At 47.8% G+C, this 21432-nt stretch overlaps 1 protein-coding gene across 3 annotated transcripts in view; it reads left to right on the top strand.

Annotated features, from left to right (window-relative positions):
* Positions 1–21432, top strand: part of PDLIM7 (PDZ and LIM domain 7) — a 45191-nt gene that overhangs the window by 9815 nt on the left and 13944 nt on the right. For 2 of the 3 annotated variants that reach the window (XM_035105857.2, XM_060271590.1), the window contains exons 3-4: positions 16723–16874; positions 18172–18202. In XM_035105857.2, coding sequence (XP_034961748.1) covers positions 16723–16874; positions 18172–18202 — 183 coding nt within the window. Of the gene's footprint in view, positions 1–16722; positions 16875–18171; positions 18203–19638; positions 19812–21432 lie in introns of all 3 variants that reach the window. The other variant, XM_060271591.1, reaches the window with a different exon arrangement.

Below are 21432 nucleotides of genomic sequence, written 5' to 3'. Positions count from 1 at the left end.
TCTTAATACAATCTAGACTACAATGGTACCTCGGGTTACAAACGCTTCAGGTTACAGACTCCGCTAACCTGGAAGTACCAGTAGTACCTCAGGTTAAGAACTTTACTTCAGGATGAGAACAGAAATCGCACGGCAGCGGGAGGCCCCATTAGCTAAAGTGGACCTCTGGAAAGAATTAAGTTCTTAACCAGAGGTACCCCTGTAGTTGATTTCATCCCCTAAAAATGGAAGATCAAATTTTTACAGCAGGATACCTAGAAGAATGTGAGCTTATGTGAGCTCATAACTCCTTTATGCTCGTTCCTGTTAAAACATTAGATTCCTTGCAACTTGGCAATCTTGGAAGGTGCAGGAGATAAAATGGCTTCACTGCTCCTCCAGAGTTGTCTGAAGACTGCCTGGGCTGTGTGACGAGGGTTGTCAACACTTGGCTTCTGTGCCAAGTCTGTTCCCTTGAGGGATGATACTTGGCTCCTGCAGTTGTGAACCCAGAAGCAAAGGAGGGATGTAGAAGAGGAGGCACAGCTGCAGCAGTGGGACTTGCCAGAAAGCCACTCTAGGGAGGTCGGGTTGGGCATTTGACCCACTGCACCCCTTGCTCAATGCAGGCTTCTGGCAAAGCTATTTGCTGTCCAGGGTTCTATGTTAAACGAATTGGTGGCGTAATCTGTAGGAGTGGCTTCCCCATACCATACAGTGCACCTCTTAATAAACAGGATATGGAACATATTTGCATGAATGGGTCACCTAGAGCTGGGGTGGCGAAACTGTGCCCCTCCAGAAGTTGCTGGACCACAGCTCCCATCATTCCTGACTTGGCCTTGCTGTCTGGGGCTGAAGGGAGCTGTGGTCTAATAATCAGGACGGCTGCAGGTTCCCCATCCTTCAACTGGAACACCCCCCCCCTTGGATCGAAGTGATGGAGGAAGTTATGGAACAGGAATAGAGAGCTTAACACTTGTCCAGCTTCAGCGCTGCAGGGTGGGTATTAAATGAATGTTGGCTAGTTGCGTTAGGAAGGAAGCTACTGGCTCATTAGCTCAATGCCTCTGAATTAACGGTTCATGGGCTGTGTGACTGCTCTGTGCTGCCAGGCTTCCTTGAGCTCATTGTGAACTTGTGACTTCTGCATACAAGAAAGATGTTCTGTGAGTCACACACTGGCAAGTAGGTGAAATATTCTGGGGTGGTGATGCAATTGGGAAACTGATGTGTCAGAGTGGTCTTCCAGCTCATGCACAGCCTTAGGAGACCACATTATTTTGGTTTTATTCCTGCATATTTGGGACAGGACAAGCTGTCAGGCCTCGATCAGCGCAGGGTGGCTGAGGACTGATGGGGAGAATCCAAGTCCTTTGCTCAGGTTCCTAGCTTGTGTCCATTACAGCTAGAAATGACCTGCTCCTTCTGTACCGAGCGCCTGTGTCTTTAACTTTTGGAAGGTCCTTTGAAGAGCCACCTAGAGACAAGCGACAGGGAGGAAGGTATTGCAATGGGCACACATTTCAGGTGCCTGCCGTGGTGGAAGGATGAGGCCATGATGGGTGATGGAAAAGAGCAGGTGCAGTGATTGATGCCTAGCTGGTTCAGCTGTCCCAAGGCTGAGTTCTGAAAACCAAGCAGAGCTGCTGAGGTCAGATGGAGAACAGGATAAAAATACACTCCTCGCTGTTGAAAGAGGGATGGAGCAAGGTGAGCGTTGTCCAAGGAAGCTCATTGGCTGGGCCAAGAGGGCTGTCTCCCCCATGTACTGCAGCTTGGCTGTACCTTCAGAGGCACTTGTGCTAACTTGCCAGGGAACTGAGTACAAGGCTGTAATTTTGTTGGGATTTTGACGTTTTCCCAAAGGCCCCAGTTTGCTAAGATAGATTCTGAACGCTCACATTTCATTTCAGTGCAGCTGTATGAAGAAGAAGAAAATGCAGGGTTCTATAATAGCTGCTGCAAAGCAGGGCTGTGTGTATTCTGTACTCAAACAGAGCAAAAATCCTTCACTTAAAAAGCAGAATTCTAAATCAGGGGTGGTGAAACTCTAGCTGCCCAGATGTTGTTGGTCTACAGCTCCCATCATCCCTGACCATTGGCCGTGTTGGCTGTGGCTGATGGGAGTTCGGAAGGCCACAGGTCTAAAATCATGCCAATCGTGCAATATTGCATTGTCTTTGCTGCTTTTGTTAGTCATGATGGGGCGTGAAGAAGTCCTTCCCGACCACTCTGCAGCTCTGCGGTAGAGCTCCTCCTTTGCATGCAGAAGGTCACAGGACCAGGTTCAGTCCCCAGCACCTCCAGTTTGGGCTTGGAAAGACTCCTGCCTGGATTGGAACCCTTGAAAGCTGCTGCCAGTCAGTGTAGACCAGGCACACCCAAACTTCGGCCCTCCTGATGTTTTGGACTACAATTCCCATCTTCCCCGACCACTGGTCCTGTTAGCTAGGGATCATGGGAGTTGTAGGCCAAAACATCCGGAGGGCCGCAGTTTGAGGATGCCTGGTGTAGACAATACTGAGCCAGATGGACCAATGACCTGACTCGGAATAAGGCAGCTTGCTATGTTGACTGCAGAACACAAACTACTTTGAAGCACCAGGGATTGAGAGTAGCCAGGCCTGTTCTTCTCTTGTTTTGAAAGAAACCGTTTTGCAAAAGTAAGTTGTCAGCTCTCCGTGCTTGAGAGCTAGTGGCTCTGTGATTGCTGAGCGGGGGAGTCTGTGGCTTCTTGTTCCCAGCAACAGAGCTGGTTATGTTTGCTGGGAGTGAGTTGGCTCAGGTTTCTAAAACTGAGCAGCAGCAAGCAGGTGTGGGCCGCCCCAGTGTGAAGGTCATTGAAATGGAGGCAAGAGGAAAGGCCAGAGGGGTGGAGATTGAAGGAAGGAAACTGCTTCCCCCCCTTTGGTGAAAACCAGACCCTTTTTGATGCAAGTTGGCTCCAGGATTGAAAACCCGCCACAGGCAGGAAGTGGGGAAGAAATGCCTGTTCCCGCTGTGACCAGCCACCCTCATATTTTTTCTGTACTGGTGGGGTGGGCATGGGGGTGGAGGAGGCCAGCTAAGCTTGCTGGCTGGGAATAGACTGGCTGTCCTCTGGGGCCAGGGAACTGCAGAGCCCCGAACTTCCTGCCCAGCCTGGATAAATGCACACACAGCGCCAAAGGGGTGGTCGTTTTTAGGCTTGCTCATGTGTAATAAGGCAGGAAGGAAGCAGGAAGGAGGGAGTGGATTTGACTGTGCCAGAAGATGGAAATCTAGTGCATTTCTGGATTAGCTGTACTGTCCAGCCTGACGTCTTGTGTTCTCTCTTTCTGACCATATAACTGCCATGGAATGACCTCTGCCTTTTTATCCCCTGTGATTTCAGATCTTGGGATTGTGGGGCTGTTGAAACTTGTCCTGATCTCTGGATGTGCTCTTTGTGTCATGACACTACCATGTTAAAAAGCAAATTAAAGATGCAGGATTTTGCAAAAAAAGAGAAAAGAATAGGAATGAAGTGTTACAGTGGTGAACCAGATTTAAAACAATAATAGTTTCAGTGTATGGGTGGAAACGAGGAAATCCTCCTTCTATTTGAATATAGCAGTTTGCCTTCCCCTGGCCTTGCATTGTTCAGCATTCTCCAACCTGGTGCCCCCAGGTGTTGTTGGACTCTGACTCCTATCAGTCCCAATCTGGGGGTGATGGGAGCTGTAGTCCCAAATGTCCAGAGGGCCCCAGGTTGGGGGTGGCCAGAGCAGCGGCTTCTTATCCTCCTTAGGGGGAGCCATTTGCATGCCGGGCCAGGCACCTTCTTCACCCCCAACAGTGAAATGACCTGATTTCTAGACTTCCCACTACCTTATGCCTGGGAAGCATTTTCCTCAAAGACTCCCAGGGAAAAGGATACATTGGCACCATACATAAAGTTGGCATTGTGCCTGCTGGGCATGGCCTGTCAGAATTGCCTGGTGGGGTGAACTGAACAGGTTGGGAGAAGGTATATCTTGGTGCACATCAACTCCAGCTGTCATTTCCCCCCATTTGAAAGATCAGACAAATTTATGATCTGGCTGCTCCATCCCTCGGGGAACTCGTGCATTCCACCTAAAGTTGCACACATTCTTCCACTTTCCCCCCTTGTGTATGGCTCTGTCCCTGGGATTCTTTCCATATAAAAATGAAAACACAGGAGCTGCCTGGAGCAATAGCCCTAGCACCATAAGCCTTTGGCCACAGCAAGTTCCTACATAAATGCCCCTTATAACATGGGAGCCATATATAGCAGCATGTGGTTTCCTTAGAAATTTATCTTTTGTTGCTGACAGTGAATTTGTACTGCTAGGGGCAAACAATTCGCTCTGTTCCTGCTTCACCAGGGGAAACACCTTGGCAGAGCTCCTTTCAAGTTCCACCCATTTAGGGTGCTTCTTTTCCAGCCCTCCTAGAGCATTCTGTCCTCAGTATTTCACACAGGTCTCTTGCGATGGGCTGTCATGGTGTTGGTACAAAGCCCGGATTTTTCATCTGGAGTCCTGGGTCAAGGAAGCAAGAAGTTGCTGCTGGGCTTTGCAGGAGGGTTTGCCAGCCCTCTGAGCTGCCTGGAGATCTAGCAGCAGACGCAGACTCTCCTTTTATGTTCATGTTGAGCTGGACTTGGAAGAATACTTGGGCTTCCTCCAAGTGCCAGCAGATCTTCATCCCAAGTGAGCAGGGATGGTTGAAAGCTGTATCACCCCTGGATGCTCTTAATCCCAGATGCAGTAGTTTCCTGCCCTTTCATACAACTAAGAGGATGTATTAGCTGAGTTGGCAAGAAGAGGGAGAAGTTGGCTGGAGTGATACTTGAGACATTTTAGTGATGTGCCTAAGTGGCTGGTCCTTATGGCTTAGCGACCTAACCTAACCCTGTTTATTTGCCACAACCCTCAAGTCAGGAGGCAGATGGTTAAGGGGGGATATTTAGAGGATGTTGCCCAGAGAAATGGTTGCACTGTCCTCAGGAATAACTGGCCCTGCCCCAGAGAAAGCTGGTAAAAAGGTAAAGGACCTGTGGCAGTTAAGTCCAGTCGTGAAGGATTCTGGGGTTGCGGCGTTCATCTTGCTTTACTGGCCGAGGGAGCCGACGTTTGTCCGCAGACAGTTTTTCTGGGTCATGTGGCCAGCATGACTAAGCTGCTTCTGGTGAACCAGAGCAGCGCACAGAAACGCCGTTAACCTTCCCGCCGGAGCAGTACCTATTTATCTACTTGCACTTTGACGTTGTTGTTTTTTTGGCTTTGAAATTCTTTATTGATATCTTAACATTGTACATAGTTATAGATACTTACAATAATAAATTTGTTGCGACCTATAATACGTATTTGTCATTTCTTTCTTCCAAAATTATTTTCATTCACTTAAACCTACAAAAGATACATAGAAAATACAAAATAGATCCTCACAAAAACCAACCACATACGGTACACTAAAAAAAACCAAAAACCCCTATCCCTAATGGCTTCCCACCACCTCCCGAAATGCATTACATTTATGGTATTGATGTACATTCGTTTTTCATGTTTTTGTGCTTCCCATAACATATCTTACCTTCCTTTTTTTCTATAAGTTGTTTCTTATTATATACATGAGTCATTCTGGTGCTGCCATGGAAATTACATCATTGTTATTGTTTTCCTGTAAATACCTTTTGAACATATCCCAATTTTTCACAAATACCTGTTTTGAATCTCCCCTCAATTCATTCGTTAGTTGAGCCAATTCCGCGTAATCCAAAAGTTTGTTTTGCCATTCCTTTACTGTTGGTATTTTATCCCCCTTCCAATTCATAGCTATTGGTACACGAGCTGCTGCTCAGGCTCAGCATCAGTGATCTACACCAAACCTCCAGTTGCATCGATATTGATATTGTAGCATCCGTCAGAACTGACTCATCCTCATCTCATGCACTTCAATAGAAAGCGAAGTCTCGCTGCCTACTGCAGTTCAGATCACGTTCTTGTACTTTGTAGCTCAGGGGGGTGGGGGAAACTTGGTGGCACCGTGTGAAGAATCCCATTTTGTTGCTAGCACACTGAGTGGGCGATATAACAACCAGGACTAAACTTTGAGTGATTGACAATACCCAGCCAAACAGAACCTCATGGTTTTGTAGTAGTAATCCCAGCACATCTCTCATTCTGCCTCCGTACAAGCCAGGCTGGAACCATCACATAAACTTGGCATCCTCTCAGCAAAGTCCACCACCACCAGCCATGGCGCTCTTCTAGAGTGGCTGTCTCTAGAGTGGCTGTAAAGGAACCCCTGAACACTTCTAGAGTGGCTGTAAAGGTACCCCTGAACATTAGGTCCAGTCACGGACGACTCTGGGGTTGCAGTGCTCATCTTGCTCTATAGGCCGAGGGAGCCGGCGTTTGTCCGCAGACAGCTTCTGGGTCTTGTGGCCAGCATGACTAAGCCGCTTCTGGCGAACCAGAGCAGCACACGGAAACGCCGTTTACCTTCCCGCTTGGAGCAGTACCTATTTATCCACCGGTACTTGCACTTTGACATGCTTTCGAACTGCTAGGTTGGCAGGAGCAGTGACCGAGCAACAGCAGCTCACCCCGTCGCGGGGATTTGAACCGCCGACCTTTCAATTGGCAAGCCCTAGGCTCAGTGGTTTAGACCACAGCGCCACCCACGTCCCTGAGAAAGCTGGTATTAAACCAATAAATCAGAAGTGGGAGCACATAATGCTTCTATTCCAAGCGGCTTCTTTTTGATTCTCGACAAAGTCAATTCCAGCTTTTAGGGGGTTAGGCAGGCACGCAGGAAAGCCCTTGGTGCAGCTTCTCCCTACACATTTGATCATGGTGTTCAATTGTCCAGTTATTGTTTTAAAACATTATTTCTTCATTTGTCATTTACTCCAAAAATGTATCTCAAATAGACTTACAATTTTTTAAAAAAGCTTAGAATACCAAATTTAAAATACCAAAAAAGAGATAAAACACCAAATTAAAAAAAATGATTTTTTAAAAAAATTATTCACTAAAAGTGCTCATCGTACAGCAAAACTAAAAGGACACATCCTGCTCCCCTCAACTGAAAAATTATTGGGTGAACAAGAGTACCTTCACCTCGTGCCTAAAGGCTGATGGTGATGGCACCAGACATATCTCTCTGGAGAGAGCATTGCACAGTCAAGGATGCCTGACAGATCATCCCTGAGGCCAGACACTGGTCTAGTGCATCCACTAGAGTACCACCCACTCCCAACCAGGACAGCCACTCTAGAAGAGCGCCATGGCTGATGGTATCAAAAGCTGCCAGGAGATCAAAGAGAATCAAGAGGGTTGCACTTCCCTGTCTCTCTCTGCTGACCAAACGTTATCATACTGGACAGCCAAGGCAGTTTCCAGCTCCCAAAACACTGTAGGAAGAGGGTCCTTGCCCTTAAGACGTACAATCTAAAAGAGAGCGGCATGGGAAGGAAGCGTTACTGTGGAGGGGAGCAAGCTCCAGCACCAGTTCTCATACAGTTACTGCTCTTATAATAACCAGCTGGGATGGAAGCTGTTCAGGTCACCTGATGGAAGGGTTGCCATTAGGTAGTAGCTGAGGGAGGGCCAGAGGCTGCTGGTTTCTTAGCAGACGCAATGGAAGTGTGTGTGTGTGTGTGTGTGTGTGTGAGAGAGAGAGAGAGAGAGAGAGAGAGAGGGGGAGCCCTTGCCTTTCTCACCAGCTGCATGCTGGCCCCTGACCCACCAATCACCGTCCCATGCATTCCTTCGGGCAGAAAGGCTGGCCCTCCCCTGCTTGAGCTTGTCCAACAATGACCATCTTTGGGGTGAGAAGATGATGTCGGTGGGGCCGAAAGGGTCATGTGAGCCATGCTCTGCTTCCTCTGGGGCCCCCCTTCCCACTCAAGAATTGCCCCAAGGGGTCCTGCATACCTGGGACAGTCTTCCATTTCCCAGTGGGGAGGGCCTCCCACGGCGGCAGGGGAAGGAAGAGCACCACTGCCTTTCGCATGCTAGCCAAGGCTTATCCTTGTCCCCTCTGGTGGTTTCCCCTCTGCCGATCCATGGGCTTCAGCATGCATCTGATGGTGCTGGCACCAGGCCCATGGGCGTAGCCAAGGGGGAGCTGCCCCCCATCATGTAAACAATAGAAATGCTTAACTAACTGACCAATCACGTTGGTTCTGGTCCCTCCTAACAAAAGTCCTGCCCCGCCCCCCCCCCAAACTGGCTACGCCAGTGATCCAGGCCTGTTCTGGAAAATTAGTTGAATTCTCCGTGGTTTCAACAGGCGCAAGTGGTTTTTCTGTTTTAAAAATCAACCCTAAGGAAGCCACATGGTAGCCTTCCAGTTGCCAGCATGGATTGCTGTAGCCAAGACCTCTAGCATAGCCTTCTGCTGACCCCTCCCACAGGCAGCCATGATTGCGGTTTGAGTTTCTTGGACACAGCTCCCTTTTGGCCAAGTGGTGCAATCATGCTCCGCTTTCCCCCTCTGCTTCTTTCTGCTTGGGACTTGTGGAACAGGAAGACTCTGGGTTAATTAATGCCTCACTGCCCCCAGGGTGGGTATTGCGTTGCTGCCGCTGAGCTAATGTCTCTGTCTGCTGACAGAGGGAGATGAATGAGATGGCTGGGAGAGGTGATCCTGCCGAGAGAGAGAGGTGGGCTCCTTGCCTGCCCCCATCTACTCTCTAAGCAGACATACAGGCTTGAGGAATTTCTGTGGCTTTGTAGCTCCGACAGGCCATGAGTGTGACACATGGATTGCGTTATGGGAAAGGCATTGATTCACTCCAGGCTCCCTTCTTCAGAGCCCTGCTCTCTAGTAAAGTCTGGAGAAACCCTTGGGGATGCTGGAGCCAGTCACCTCCTCCCTCCCTCCCTCCCTCACCCCCCCCCCCAGTCCAGAGATGGGCTTGGGATGAGGCTCCTCGGATTCCTCAAAACCTGCCTGCTTCTCTCCAGCAAAGCTCAACACTAGGTCCTTTCACCAGAAGCGCGACAGTTTTCTCTTGCCTTTGTGGGGGCTCAGCATGCTGTTGGTGCCCAGTGCAGGGGTGAGGGGCACACGGTGGCTCTTCACCTCTTTGCTGAGTGTCTCAGTTGGCTTACGAATAGAGAAAAGGAATGGGAGGCTGAACGGCGCTTTTGTAACGCTGGGAACAGGCTGGCCCTGTGCCACGGGGCTTTTGCAAAAGCACAACAGGATGACTGGATGGTGGGTGTGTATGGGTAGTTATTCCACAGTTAGCTCCAGTGCAAACTTGTTAAAATGGGGATCGGATGATCCAGCCCGTGCAGGAGACTCCTGTCGTGAAAGCTGCATGCGCATAGACGTGTGTAGATGTTCAGCTGCATGGAGGGAGGAAAAGCTTTGGTAGCGTGGATCCTTCTTTGGTTGTTTGACCCGGGAAATGCCTTTCAATTTTGAACCGTGCAGAGCTGAGAAAGCGCCTGGGAAATCAAAGTTATTTGTGGGGGACATGGTCTCCTCTCCGTGAGTGGTAGGCAGGAAGGCAACATGCCTTGCATCTAGAGGACATATCCAGAGGATCAGTAAGTGCATGCAGCAACTCACAAGTAACCGTCCAGCACGATCACAAAATATCCAGGCCACTGATAAGGAAACTTATATGGAGGGTGGCGATACTGCTGTTTGTTTCTTCGGGGTGAGGGAATAGATAGGTGTATGTAAAAAAAAAAAAAATGTAGCTGCATGCTGCACATTGAGTGTAACATGTAGTTTGGTTCTCAGCCGTAACTGAGTGGCAGAAACAAAACCTACAAGCCGCAAGAAGTGCATTGTGTCAGAAGATGAACATGCAGAAAATCCCCTAAAACTGTATTCCGTTGCAGACCAGAGTTGTGCCCCTTGGGCTGATCTTTGGAAATCTCAGTGTGATGAACGATTTTGCTAAGAGTGGCCTTATGATAAGTTTATGAATAACTGGATTTCCCTATACAGTCTCGCACTCTTCTGTACTGTGTAAAGCAGGCTAGGCTAGAAAGACTTTTGTGTTATCTACAGACTCCTTTGTGTTTAAACTTGTAAATATTTGACCATCCAATACATACCTCCCCCCCACCAGGTTCCTGAATGTACCAGCTCTCGGGTTGATTATCCAAACAACATTTGCATTAATGCTGTGTGGAGGTTACTCAGATAAGGGTTGGCTCGGACTTAGCTGCTTTCATCATAGGTAGTTTCACATTTGTCATTTCCTCTCCCCAACCTTCTTTCCAAGTAAAGAATAGCGCCATTTCCTATTAAGTTTCACAGGCTGTTTCATTAAGATGACAAATTGCCCTGTGGCGTCTAAAATGCTAGCTAATGGCAGAATGATTATTAGTAAGTTGGAGCTTGCATCATCATCACCTTCGCAAAAAATGTGGCCCAGTGCAGACTTGCTGTTGCGCAGGGTTAAGGGGTCAGGATCATGTCTGCCTTCTCCTTGCACTTCCCATGGTGTGGATTGTTACACCTGCCTATTCCTACCTCTGTTTCAAAAGCCACTTGGCTGATCCTAAGCTCATTCCCGCAACAGCCTTGATCGCATGGCCCTCTTCCAGCCCATTGCATCTCAGGATCAATCCCTGGTTTCTTCAGGGCTGGGAGAGACCCCTGCCTGACACCCTGGAGAGCCACTGCCAGTCAGCCTAAGTCAGGCATAGCCAATGTGATGCTATCTGGATCTTGCTGGGCTGTAACTCCTATCACCCCTGACCATTGAAGATGCTGGTGAGGGCTGATGGGAGTTGGAGTCCCGACGACGACTGCAAGGCACTACATTGGCTACCCTGAGGTAGATGGACCATGGTCTGTATATGGCAGCCTCCTATGGTCCTACCCCTTTGAAGCATTTGCATCTATACACTGAGGCTATGTATATTGGGTGTCCTTTGCTTATCAGTGATTGGGGTAGGGGGAGAAGAGGTGTGCCATTTCCAAGTGGGATTGCTCGTTGCATATGGACTATACCAGTGTTTCCAAAACTTGGATCTCCAGCTGCTTTTGGGCTGCAGTTCCCATCATCCCTGACCACTGGTCCTGCTAGCTAGGGGTGATGGGAGACCCAAGTTTGGGAAACACTGGACTATAACATGGGCGTGAGAGTGGGTGGTTTCAGTAAGATTGCCTGTTGCGTGCTGCGGACTTCTAGAAGTTCACATTCGATTTAGGGTTGCCATATTTATTTATTTATTTCCTGGCAGGACTCCTGTGCTTTTTAGCAGCACAACAAAAAGGAACTCTGCAGATGAACTTCTGCCTGTTGCAGAGGATGGGTTTATCTGCTGTGTTTCTGCTGGTTTGCCTGGCAGTTATTTAAACACAGTCCAACAGGTGGAGGGGGAACACACACACACACACACACACACACACACACACACACACACCACACCACACCACACCACACCACACCACACCACACCTATTGGTAACACTCTACTTCTGAACGAATGAATGTGGCCCTCTCCCGTACTTCCAGTTTTTCATAGAGGCTTCTAAACCTCTATGGAAAGGGAGCGCCTTTCTTCCGGTCGAGTTTTCAGTGTCTGTGACTGCCTGCTGCAAGCAACATCGTTCTTCAAAGCATCGTTCATAACTTTCCCTTTTTCTGAGATACTCCCAAATAGTTTTGAAGTGGTGTGGTTTTGTGCGTGCTGTTCTGCTGTTCGCTTTGTGGAAGATTATGAGTGTCCTGCAGTCCTGAGTGTTTCTAAGAAGATTCCAACTAGTACTAAACATATCCAAATAGGGCAGAGACAGAGGTGGGTTTGTGTGCAACAGAGAAGCCGTTCCCTGCAAGCAGTTGGGGTGGGTGGGTGTTTGTTCAAGGCCTGTTAGTGCCTGGGCATCTGTAGACAGCACCAGGCAGCATGCCTGCAAGTGCCTATGGCATTAAACAGCCGCTCATGCCTGCTTCTGAAGCTTCTTCCCTGCAGATAACCACACCAGCTTGGGGTGGGCTGGGCAAGGACAGCCGGCATGCCCAATGCTGGGGGCAGGACCCAAAGCATGGCCTCAGTCCCCTCAGCAATGCCTGTGAGGGAACTACAGGGGAAACTCGGAAAATTAGAATATCATCGAAAAGTGCATTCATTTCAGTAACGCAACTTAAAAGGTGAAACCAATATATGAGATAGATGCATGACATGCAAAGCAAGATATGTCAAGCCTTTATTTGTTGTAATTGTAATTATTTGTCATTAGGCGGGTCAATTATAAATGGAATGCAATTAATGAAATGTATTATTATTTTTATTATTAGTACCCCGCCCATCTGGCTGAGTCTCCCCAGCCACTCGGGACGGCTCCCAATCAAGTATTAAAACAATACGGCATTAAATATTAAAGACTTCCCTAAACAGGGCTGCCTTCAGATGTCTTTTTAAAATTATTTCCTTGACATCTGATGGAAGGGCGTTCTACAGGGTGGGTGCCACTACCGAGAAGGCCCTCCGTCTGGTTCCCTGTAACCTCACTTCTCGCAATGAGGGAACCGCCAGAAGGCCCTCGGCGCTGGACCTCAGTGTCCGGGCTGAACGGTGGGGGTAGAGACACTCCTTCAGGTATACAGGACCGAGGCTGTTTAGGGCTTTAAAGGTCAACACCTTTAATAGCAATGTTTATTTTTGTTTATTTTTGTATTCTTGTAACTATTTGTTTTATTACTGTGGAATTTCCAAAAGAAAGCATTTGTAAAAGTTAAAAGAAAAATAAAAAATACTAAGTTGCATTACTGAAATAAATGCACTTTTCCACGATATTCTAATTTCCCGAGTTTCACCTGTAATATGCCAGGAGTCTACCCAGCAGTAATTGCATGATGCTCTGGACAAGTGGCCAATGTGTGAAAGGAGTTCTAGGAAAACACTGTCCCAGACTTCCCCTCTTCACTCTCAACCTTGTGGAGGGTTGTAGCTTAGCGGTAGGGTGCATGCTGCCCCAGGTTTAATCCCTAGCAACTCTGAGTAGGGCTGGGCATTGTCCCCTGTCTGAACCTCTGGAGAACTGCTACCAGTCAGTGACTGTAGTCAGTGACTGAGCCAGATAGACCAGTAAGTCTGAGGCAGTGCAAGCAAGGCAGCTTCCTTGGTTCCTAACCACCGCTCAGACTCCCCTTCCTTTCTTCTTCCACATATTAGTGCAAAGCAGCCCTGGGAAACTGCTGAAGGGCGTGGTATAATTCAAATAAATAAAAACGGGCTCCTTGTACTGCAAAGCTCTTCTCCTAAGGCTCAGCAGGCAAGATGGTGCAATCAGTTGCAATGCTGTGCCTCTCTCTCTCACTCATTTTGGGGATCCCAGAATCCCCTTCATGCTGTGTTGTGTGTGTACTGTATATTACAGGTAGCCAGAAGGAGACAGTTTGGTTAAGACTGACAGTTTGGTGCCCTTTTGTAGAAGTTGATTCCCTGCCATAATCTAATGGTGAGAACCTGGGCTCAGAGTTCATTCAATCAGACTTTTAATCTTGCCTGCCCAGGGAGCACTGTGCGCTTCTGTGTCCACAAACTCAACAAACATGAGAGGAACGCCAATACAAGCAGTAGGAGGGAATTACAAAGCCAAAACACTGGGGGGTGGAGGGGATGGTGGAGTGTTGCTAGACAGGGGATGTGTGTTGCTAGACAGGGCTTTTCACCACCTGCTTTTAAAAGCTGAACGACAAGAGTATCGGCAGGTGCAGCTTCACTGGCTACTTACAGCATCGTGGTGGGAATGGCCATATTCCAACTCAGAACCAAGGAGTGCACTTTGGGTCAGCAGCCAGGCAACTGCAAAGTTACGTTTGGGCTGTTTTGTCTGGTCTGTTGCATTCATCAGCAAGTCTAAACTCTCCCGTAGGCCCTGGGCTCTTCCAGATAATTTGTTTTTATTGCACAATAAATGTGCAGTCGTTGCTCAACTTCTCTGCAGCGGATCCAAATACGGTGACCAGACGCAAAGCAGGACAGGACTCTTGTATCGCCAAGCCAGGAGGGAAGGAATTTTTGCAAGATGCAGCTTGCCATGCATGGGTGAGAAAAGCTGCACCTCCCTGAAATTCCCACTTCTGTACAAGTCTTAAAGCTACAGGAGCCTGGTCATTCTGTGCTTTTTCTTCCCCTCACCCACGTAGCACATAAAATTCATTCTTAACCCCTTACTGAATTTGTTTTATGCTGTTTAGGAGCTAGCTTTTGTATTGCAGGTATCTATATTTCCCCCATAATGTATTTGTAAAGCTAACCTGGGAGTTTATTTTTTCCTTTTTCTGGGAGCACATATTATTCCTCCAGCTTTGCTTCCTTTTGCCCATACATGTGCAATGGGAGTTCAGTGTGGTTTTGCAACTTTTTGTGCCTCAATTTTTTTTGGTATTGCCCACATAATGGCCTCCTCGCTCAACTGACAAGCCAGATGGGCAGGGTACAAATAATAAAATTACTGCTGATATCATTATTATTATTATGCTCCTGCCACCATAAAATTCTTATATATCCCAGCCTTGGGGATAATCTGATAATGAAAGTATACCCAATATGAAATTACATCTGGATATACTGAAGCGCATTGTGTGGGGGCGTATTTTTACATGTGTCATTACATCTCACTCATTGCTGTCTGTCACCACACCCCTACTCCCATTTTGCTTGTCAGCTCAAATGAAGGGGTGTTTTTTTAAAAAAATTTTTTAAAAAAACTGCTATTTTTTATTTTGCAGAACAGCTATATCAAACATAAAAAGGAAATTTGTGTTGTACCTGAAAATGAGTGCCCATGGTGGTGGGCGATGAGCCATCTTCCCAGCAATGATTATGCAGGTTACAGAGATGTGACCAAATTCCAATTACCGTACTTGATTGGCAAGAGTGGCTGGGGAAACCCAGCCAGATGGGTGCGGGAATGAATAATAAAATTATTATCTAAAGATGAAGCAGAGCCCCTGCTTTCTTTGCAAACACACACGCTTTCTCAATGGAAGCAGATTAGAGGCCTCCTGTACACCTACCTGCCAGGCCATTCTTTATCCTTGTGCTCTTCAGTAACCTACTGGTGGTCCTTGCCATGACATACCATTTAATAAAAAACATTTTCACTTGCTATTTGTGCAAATCTAGCAGATCTCTCCTTGAAGCACTGGCTTTGGCAGAAGTTTGTTGTAGCACCATTCCACAGATAATTCATTTTTCTTTTATTTCTTTAAATGGTGCCCATTTGCCATTATGCAAACACATGGATGCATGCCCAGAATGGATGCCAGACCTCACAGAGGGTTGTGGGGTTATTATCTATATTTATGTCTCTGAATTGCTTTGCTCACGACCATGACTCAGGGTTACTTACAGATACAGGTAGAGAGGAGGGAAGAACAACAACACACAGCAGAAATTGATCCCATCAGGCACCGCCCACTTTTGCGGGCAGGAAACATCAGCATGGGTTTTCAAGACATAACATTGAAAGCACTCGGATGTCAGCACACAAACACACGCCTGGCACCATTCATCTACAAACTCATCCATGCCCCAATGTGTGGACATAACCAATGCAAAACACGGGGTGTGATCAATGTACCACTGGAGCTCAGTGAGTGATGGCAGTAATGCAGCACTAAGACTAAGAACTGGGGTTTGGAAAGGTTTTGGGTGTAAGCTAATCCTGCTTTGTTAAGGATGGCTGCAGGGCCTATGAGAGGAATTTTATCAGGGATCAAGTTTCTTCCTCTCCAGCGCCATGGATGGCTGTGTTTGCTTGTGGGGTGTTTTTTTTTGGGGGGGGGGCTTGAATGCTATGGGACAGTGTGAATCCAGAAAGATCATGCATACGATTGTTGGCAATTTAAGATGTGCAACTATATGGTTTTGTGGAGAAGCAGCCAAGGCATGTTTCAGAGGCTTCTTTATATTACCAGAAAATGATATGCTGATCAGTGTTCGAAATTCTCCAGGCCACTTGCGACCAAGCGAACATGATGTCTCCACCATCTGGAGATGCATGCCTGGGGATCCTTGGATCTTGACTGTTTTCACACACACAACACATCCTGTAGAATTCTATCCGTGATATTTTATTTGTGCAATCAGAATGAATTTCAGGAACCCCTACATGGCAACTAGACATTTTGTTTTGACAACCGTAACCCTGGTTTAAGGAGCCATTTGGCGCCTAGCTTATATATCTGAGATTCTAACACTGGTCATTGCTGATCAAAGCCAAAGACCATGAGTTAGGCATGAGGAGCCTCTTTGGAGGCCAGTATGTGGTGTTGGTGCAAGTCGGGATCTCCTTTTAATGGCAGGAGGAGAGATGCGGCAGTGAAGTCTTATGCAGTGAAATATGTCTCATTCATAAATTTGTACCTGTCTCTTCCTCTGAGTTTTGCATCATCCCTGGGAGGCAGGTTAGACTGGAAGATAGCTGGGTAGCCTTGCCGTTGCCCTACCTGCTGGGTTTGAATATTGCTTTCCAACTTCCAGGCCCATCGATTAATCAGTTCCAGCCACTACCCCACACCACTTTGAGCATTGTTCTCTACAGTGCTACCACCTCTGGAGCATGCAACTTTTACACGCTTTATTTAGCAGAAACTATGGGGGAAACACAGGAAGGCAGGATTGGATCTGATTCCACTACTCCAGATCTTGCTCCACTAGACATGGGGTAATGCTGAGAACCACATTGCTTGCTTCCTGCCTTTGTCTCTTAATGTGGGTAACTATTCTGTGTCACTGAGTCTTCTTCTTCCTGTCCTTGCAGCTCACCCCCGGGGGTAAGGCAGCCCAAGCAGGTGTGGGAGTAGGTGACTGGGTGCTAAGCATTGATGGAGAGAACACCAGCTCCTTGACCCACATTGAAGCACAGAACAAGATCCGTGCGTGCGGGGACAAGCTCTCGCTCAGCTTGAGCAGGTAAGAGGCTCTTGGTTTGAGTTAAGATTCTAGGAGCATGGCATGCATTTTAGGATCGAGAAGTGGTTATGGCCGACGTTGTCCTTGCACTCAAGCCCAGTCCTCGGGATAATTTAACTCACTGGTTCTCAAACTTTTTTCCTCTGGGCCACACTTCCAGAATAAAAACTTGCTCACACCACACTATTTTTTTTTTATTGATAAGAAATGCATTGGAAAGCAAAAAAGAAACAACTAGCAGTGCTTGATCCAGAAAGTATAGAACAATGCAGCTACATAATAACATGTATCATTCCCAAAATATAATGATCAATGAGCCTCTTACATATGTACTTTAAGCATGTATACAAACTGAATGAGAGGTGTGAGCTTGCTTTTGCTGGCAACTTCATTTATATTAGGTCCAACGAGTCAAACTCTCATCTCCTCATCAACACGAAGAAGCCTTTCTCTTTTCTGATCTTTTGCATTTGTCAGAGTTGAATATCCCTATTCACAACAATGTGTCGTGGGATTGCAGAATAGCCAATGTTGTTCTCCAGCCCTCTGTTGAAATGGCAATCCTGGATCACAACTTGATGCTCAATATCACTTGATGCTCTTGCTCTTTTTGAAAAGATACTTATCCATATTCTGCAGTATAGATACTACACTACACTGAAATGTTTAAAAGTTTCTTTGTCCTTGAGTCTTCCTGCTACGCTTGCCATCCTCTCCTGCCGCACCAATGTGGGGTCCCACACCCTTTGAGGAGCGCTGTCTTGACTCGTAAACATAGCAGTAGGCTAACTAGCTTTTTACTTTGGTGAACTGCCACCACTTCATAGCGTATTTATACCCACAGTGATTTTGGTTGCATCTGAATCACTGGAGAGTGGAAGAAAGCCTCTCTAACTCTCCAGGGGTCCCTTATGCAGCCAGCCAGAGTGATGCTTAAGTGAGTGTGTGAAAGAGTGGGTATTAACACTGAGAGAGGCTAAGGGTGTGTTCTTAGGACAGAGGGCTTTTAGAGTTTTCTGGAAGAGTTTTCTCCCAGGCGACCTAGGCAGGACCAATCCAGTCACTGGCTGAGCTGTCACCACTGCCTTCCCAATTCCTCATGGTGTGAAAGGGAGCAGGCTGCTTTCCTCATGTTGCAGTGGCTCTGCTCTCCAAGCATTATCTCTGCTGTGAAGTGCAGATCTGTTGCTGCAACTCAAAAGCACCTGCTGCCACCCCTTGCCTGTTATTGCTGCCCCAGGAGAGTCCCTGCCCGGCAGTGCCTTTCTTCTTATTAACAGCAGCTTTTCTCTTGCAGAGTCCAGAATCTCCTTGGCAAGCCTCAGAAGGTACGTCTTCCTCCGCTTCTTCCGTGGTGGGTCTGCTCTCTCACAGACCTAGCTGGGCACCAGTTCTGCCACTGGTCTAGGGGAGCTGTAGGATAGTTTAGGAAACACAAGTGCCCTAGCTGGTTTGACACTCCTTGAGTTAGGTGCTCGATGTAAAAGCAAAAATAAATGAGACAGCAGTGGGGTGTGAAGAATCCATTCCAAAGCTCAGGATAATAACAAATACCAATGCGTTTTAGGCTGCACAGCCCTTCTCCAGGGGTCTGTTTGAGCTACACTGATTGTGCTACATCTGCGGGCCAAACTCTGTGGCTATGTCTGCCGTGTGCTTATAAGGCTTGCAGAGAGCTCTTTGCTAAGTCAGACATTCCTACTGCATTCACCATGCCCTCAAATAAGTGATGTGCAGCTTGCAACTCCTTGGCATTTTGATTATTTGAAGTTTCCAAGCAAGCAACTTTTGTATGCATCCATTGCTGCCTTCTTCCTTTTTACACCTGGTTTTGGTGGAATCTCTCCCCCCCCCCTTTGCAGCTCACTTTTGGAGCTAACCAGGCGCTGTAGCATGAACCTTGGTGTCCTGGCACTAAAGGAGCTCACTGCTGCCTTTTCCCCAGCCCTCCAAATCTATGGCAGTTTATTTTCTTGCTGTTCAGTGGAACTCCTCTTGATTGCACCCATAAACCTTCAGAAGCCAGAAACTCCAAATGGCCACCACAGTATTGAATTTGTTTGTGATCATCAGAGGCCAGGTGGAGGAGGAACCGGGAGCTGTCTGCCTTAACTGGGCTGGAGCAGCAAATAGAGCCATTTGCAGCCCTTGCCCTCTATGTTCCCCGTATAGTCTGCCCTGTATGAATGTTTATCCTGGAGTCTGAGGCCTTGCCTCACAAAAGAAGGGCTGGGCGGGGGTGAGGGGACTTCCAGGCAGTCAGGGAGGGAAATAGCTTATCCAAGATTGTGGCCAGGGCTGTCTACTAGTTTCCCTCTCTGCTTGGGCGTATCCCTCCTCAGTTTCCCTTGTGGTTGGAGGAGGCAGGGAACGGGATAGAGGGTGTAGAAATGGATATATATGCATGGTTTAGTTTTGCTACGACACGTGCCCACGCTGAACTGCCTCACCTGCTCTCCAAGGCTCATCCCTGGGTCAGTTCTAGAGCGGCCACATTTGCCCACATAGGGTGCTCAACGAAGTCGGCTGGCAGTAGGCAACTGGGCACATACAGGGTGTGTTTGCTTGTGTCTTGGCTACTGTCAGCCAGGAATGTGGACGGCTGGCTGGCTGGCTGTGGATATTGCCCTGGGACTTGAGGAATGCCCTTGTGGCCAGAATCTGGGGCATGGTGGCCTCTGGCATTGCCTGGCAGTGGGGGGTTGCACTTGCATGCTGCCTGGTGTGCCAGCTTGGGCGTCTGTGTGTTTTGTCTTCTGCTCAGGATGCGCCCCCTTCCTCCGAGCGCCCGAAATATAACTTCACTCCCAGCACTGCCCTCAACAAAACGGCCCGGCCCTTTGGAGTCAGCTCTGCTCCAAACTCCCAGCCCGGGCTGGTGACGAAATCGGTGCCATACACACCCTCTGCCTCCGTCTGCACCACACAGCACAATGGGTATGTTGCTGTGTTATTTAGACACCCTGGGGAGTCGGGTGCGGGGGGGGGGGTCGAGTGGCCGCACTGTGGAGTTCTGCCCTGTGCTGTTCTGCCCACACACTCGCCTGTCTGCCCGCACTGTGCATGTCGGGCTCTGCCTGTGTGGCCTTTCTATGGGTGGGCAATGGCTGGGTGTATCAGAATCCGTGCTAGAACTTAAGACATCTGGTGTTGCAGTGACCCCTGGTGGCTGGAGCTAATATTACAGTGCCTAGATCTGGCAGGTCTCTTGTGTATTGTTCATTCCGGAATGCCTAATTGAAAAAGCAAGACCATTTAAAGGCCTGCATTCCATCATCTTTCACTTCTTTCGAGTCCTGCAATCTTATCTCCAGCGCAAAGAATAATAGTAATAATAATAATAATGCTATCATAGGCGGCACTCAGGAGCATGGGGCTGCGTCCCAGGAACCCCAGCCTGTAGTTCTCTTGACTCACCAACACAAAGGAATCGCTAGATTCTTTGGTCTGAGCGGCAGTGTGCTATGGCGAGTGATCTGTATCCATAGGTATGGTGCTATCGGCTTGTGGTTTCTTCTATGGCTGACTCACTGTGGCAGGAATGAATGTCGCTTATGGATCCCAATGTAATTTTCCATCCTCACCGCCTCCCTAGCAATCTAAGCTATAGTTAGTCTCCAAACTGTCCATTATTTACTTGGTCCCAGATCCAGTACAGTATCTTCATTTATAAGATTCCTTACTTCCCCTGCACCATAAGGTCTCCGCACTGGGCACAATAGTATGCAAACTCATAATTACTAAAACAATTGATGCTCAAAGCTGTCCACCCCAGACAAAATACTGAGTAGCTGACACCAAGCCATTTGGGTGAGTTTCCAATTCTGCTCAGCCCAGCATAAAATCCCCTTATTAGGGTAGCAGTTCTCAGGCATCCCTTGGAAGGGAGCAGCACTATGGTAAAGCCAGATTTCCACTTTATTAAGGAAATGACTTGGGTGAAATTGTACACCAAATAATCTATACTTGTGTCATGACTATTTCATTTTTCCAAGCCCGAAACTGGTATCTTCTGACTGCTATCTTCCATGTCTAGAAATGCAGCCCTAAATTATTCTGTTTATTTTGTTTATTAATCACCTCCCATGAAACATCCCGAAATGATTTTAACAGTGCCTGGCTGCATGCAAATTGTGTCCTGCCACTCTAGGCTTTGGATGCTGCTGCTTTTGAGGTGATTCCTTTCTCGTTTGGTGCAATGATGTGTCACTGAGCCCCTTGGTTGGTGGGGATGGAAAAGCTTATATCTGTGCTAGATGCGGTCCTGTAAACCTCTGGCCACCCCTGTGTCTCTCATTGGCCTGTGCGGGGTCCCCTGCCAGTCAGGTGCCTTAGATGGGACCAGTTGTGGGATCATGGTGAGTGTAGTCTACATGCTGGCAGAAATGGTGCTGCCGCTCATTTCTTTCATCCTCCTGCATTCCTGATCCTATGACCTAGAGCACTGGACTTCAACTGGTGGGACAGGACCTGCTAGGGGGCCGTGGCCTGATCCAAGGTGGGTCATAACAGGAGCACTACTACCATACAAATATATGGTGAAATATTAAGTGGGTCC

This window comes from Zootoca vivipara, chromosome 2, assembly GCF_963506605.1.
Source record: "Zootoca vivipara chromosome 2, rZooViv1.1, whole genome shotgun sequence".
In the NCBI taxonomy this organism is placed as follows: domain Eukaryota; kingdom Metazoa; phylum Chordata; class Lepidosauria; order Squamata; family Lacertidae; genus Zootoca; species Zootoca vivipara.
This window is presented reverse-complemented; position numbering and strand designations above follow the sequence as displayed.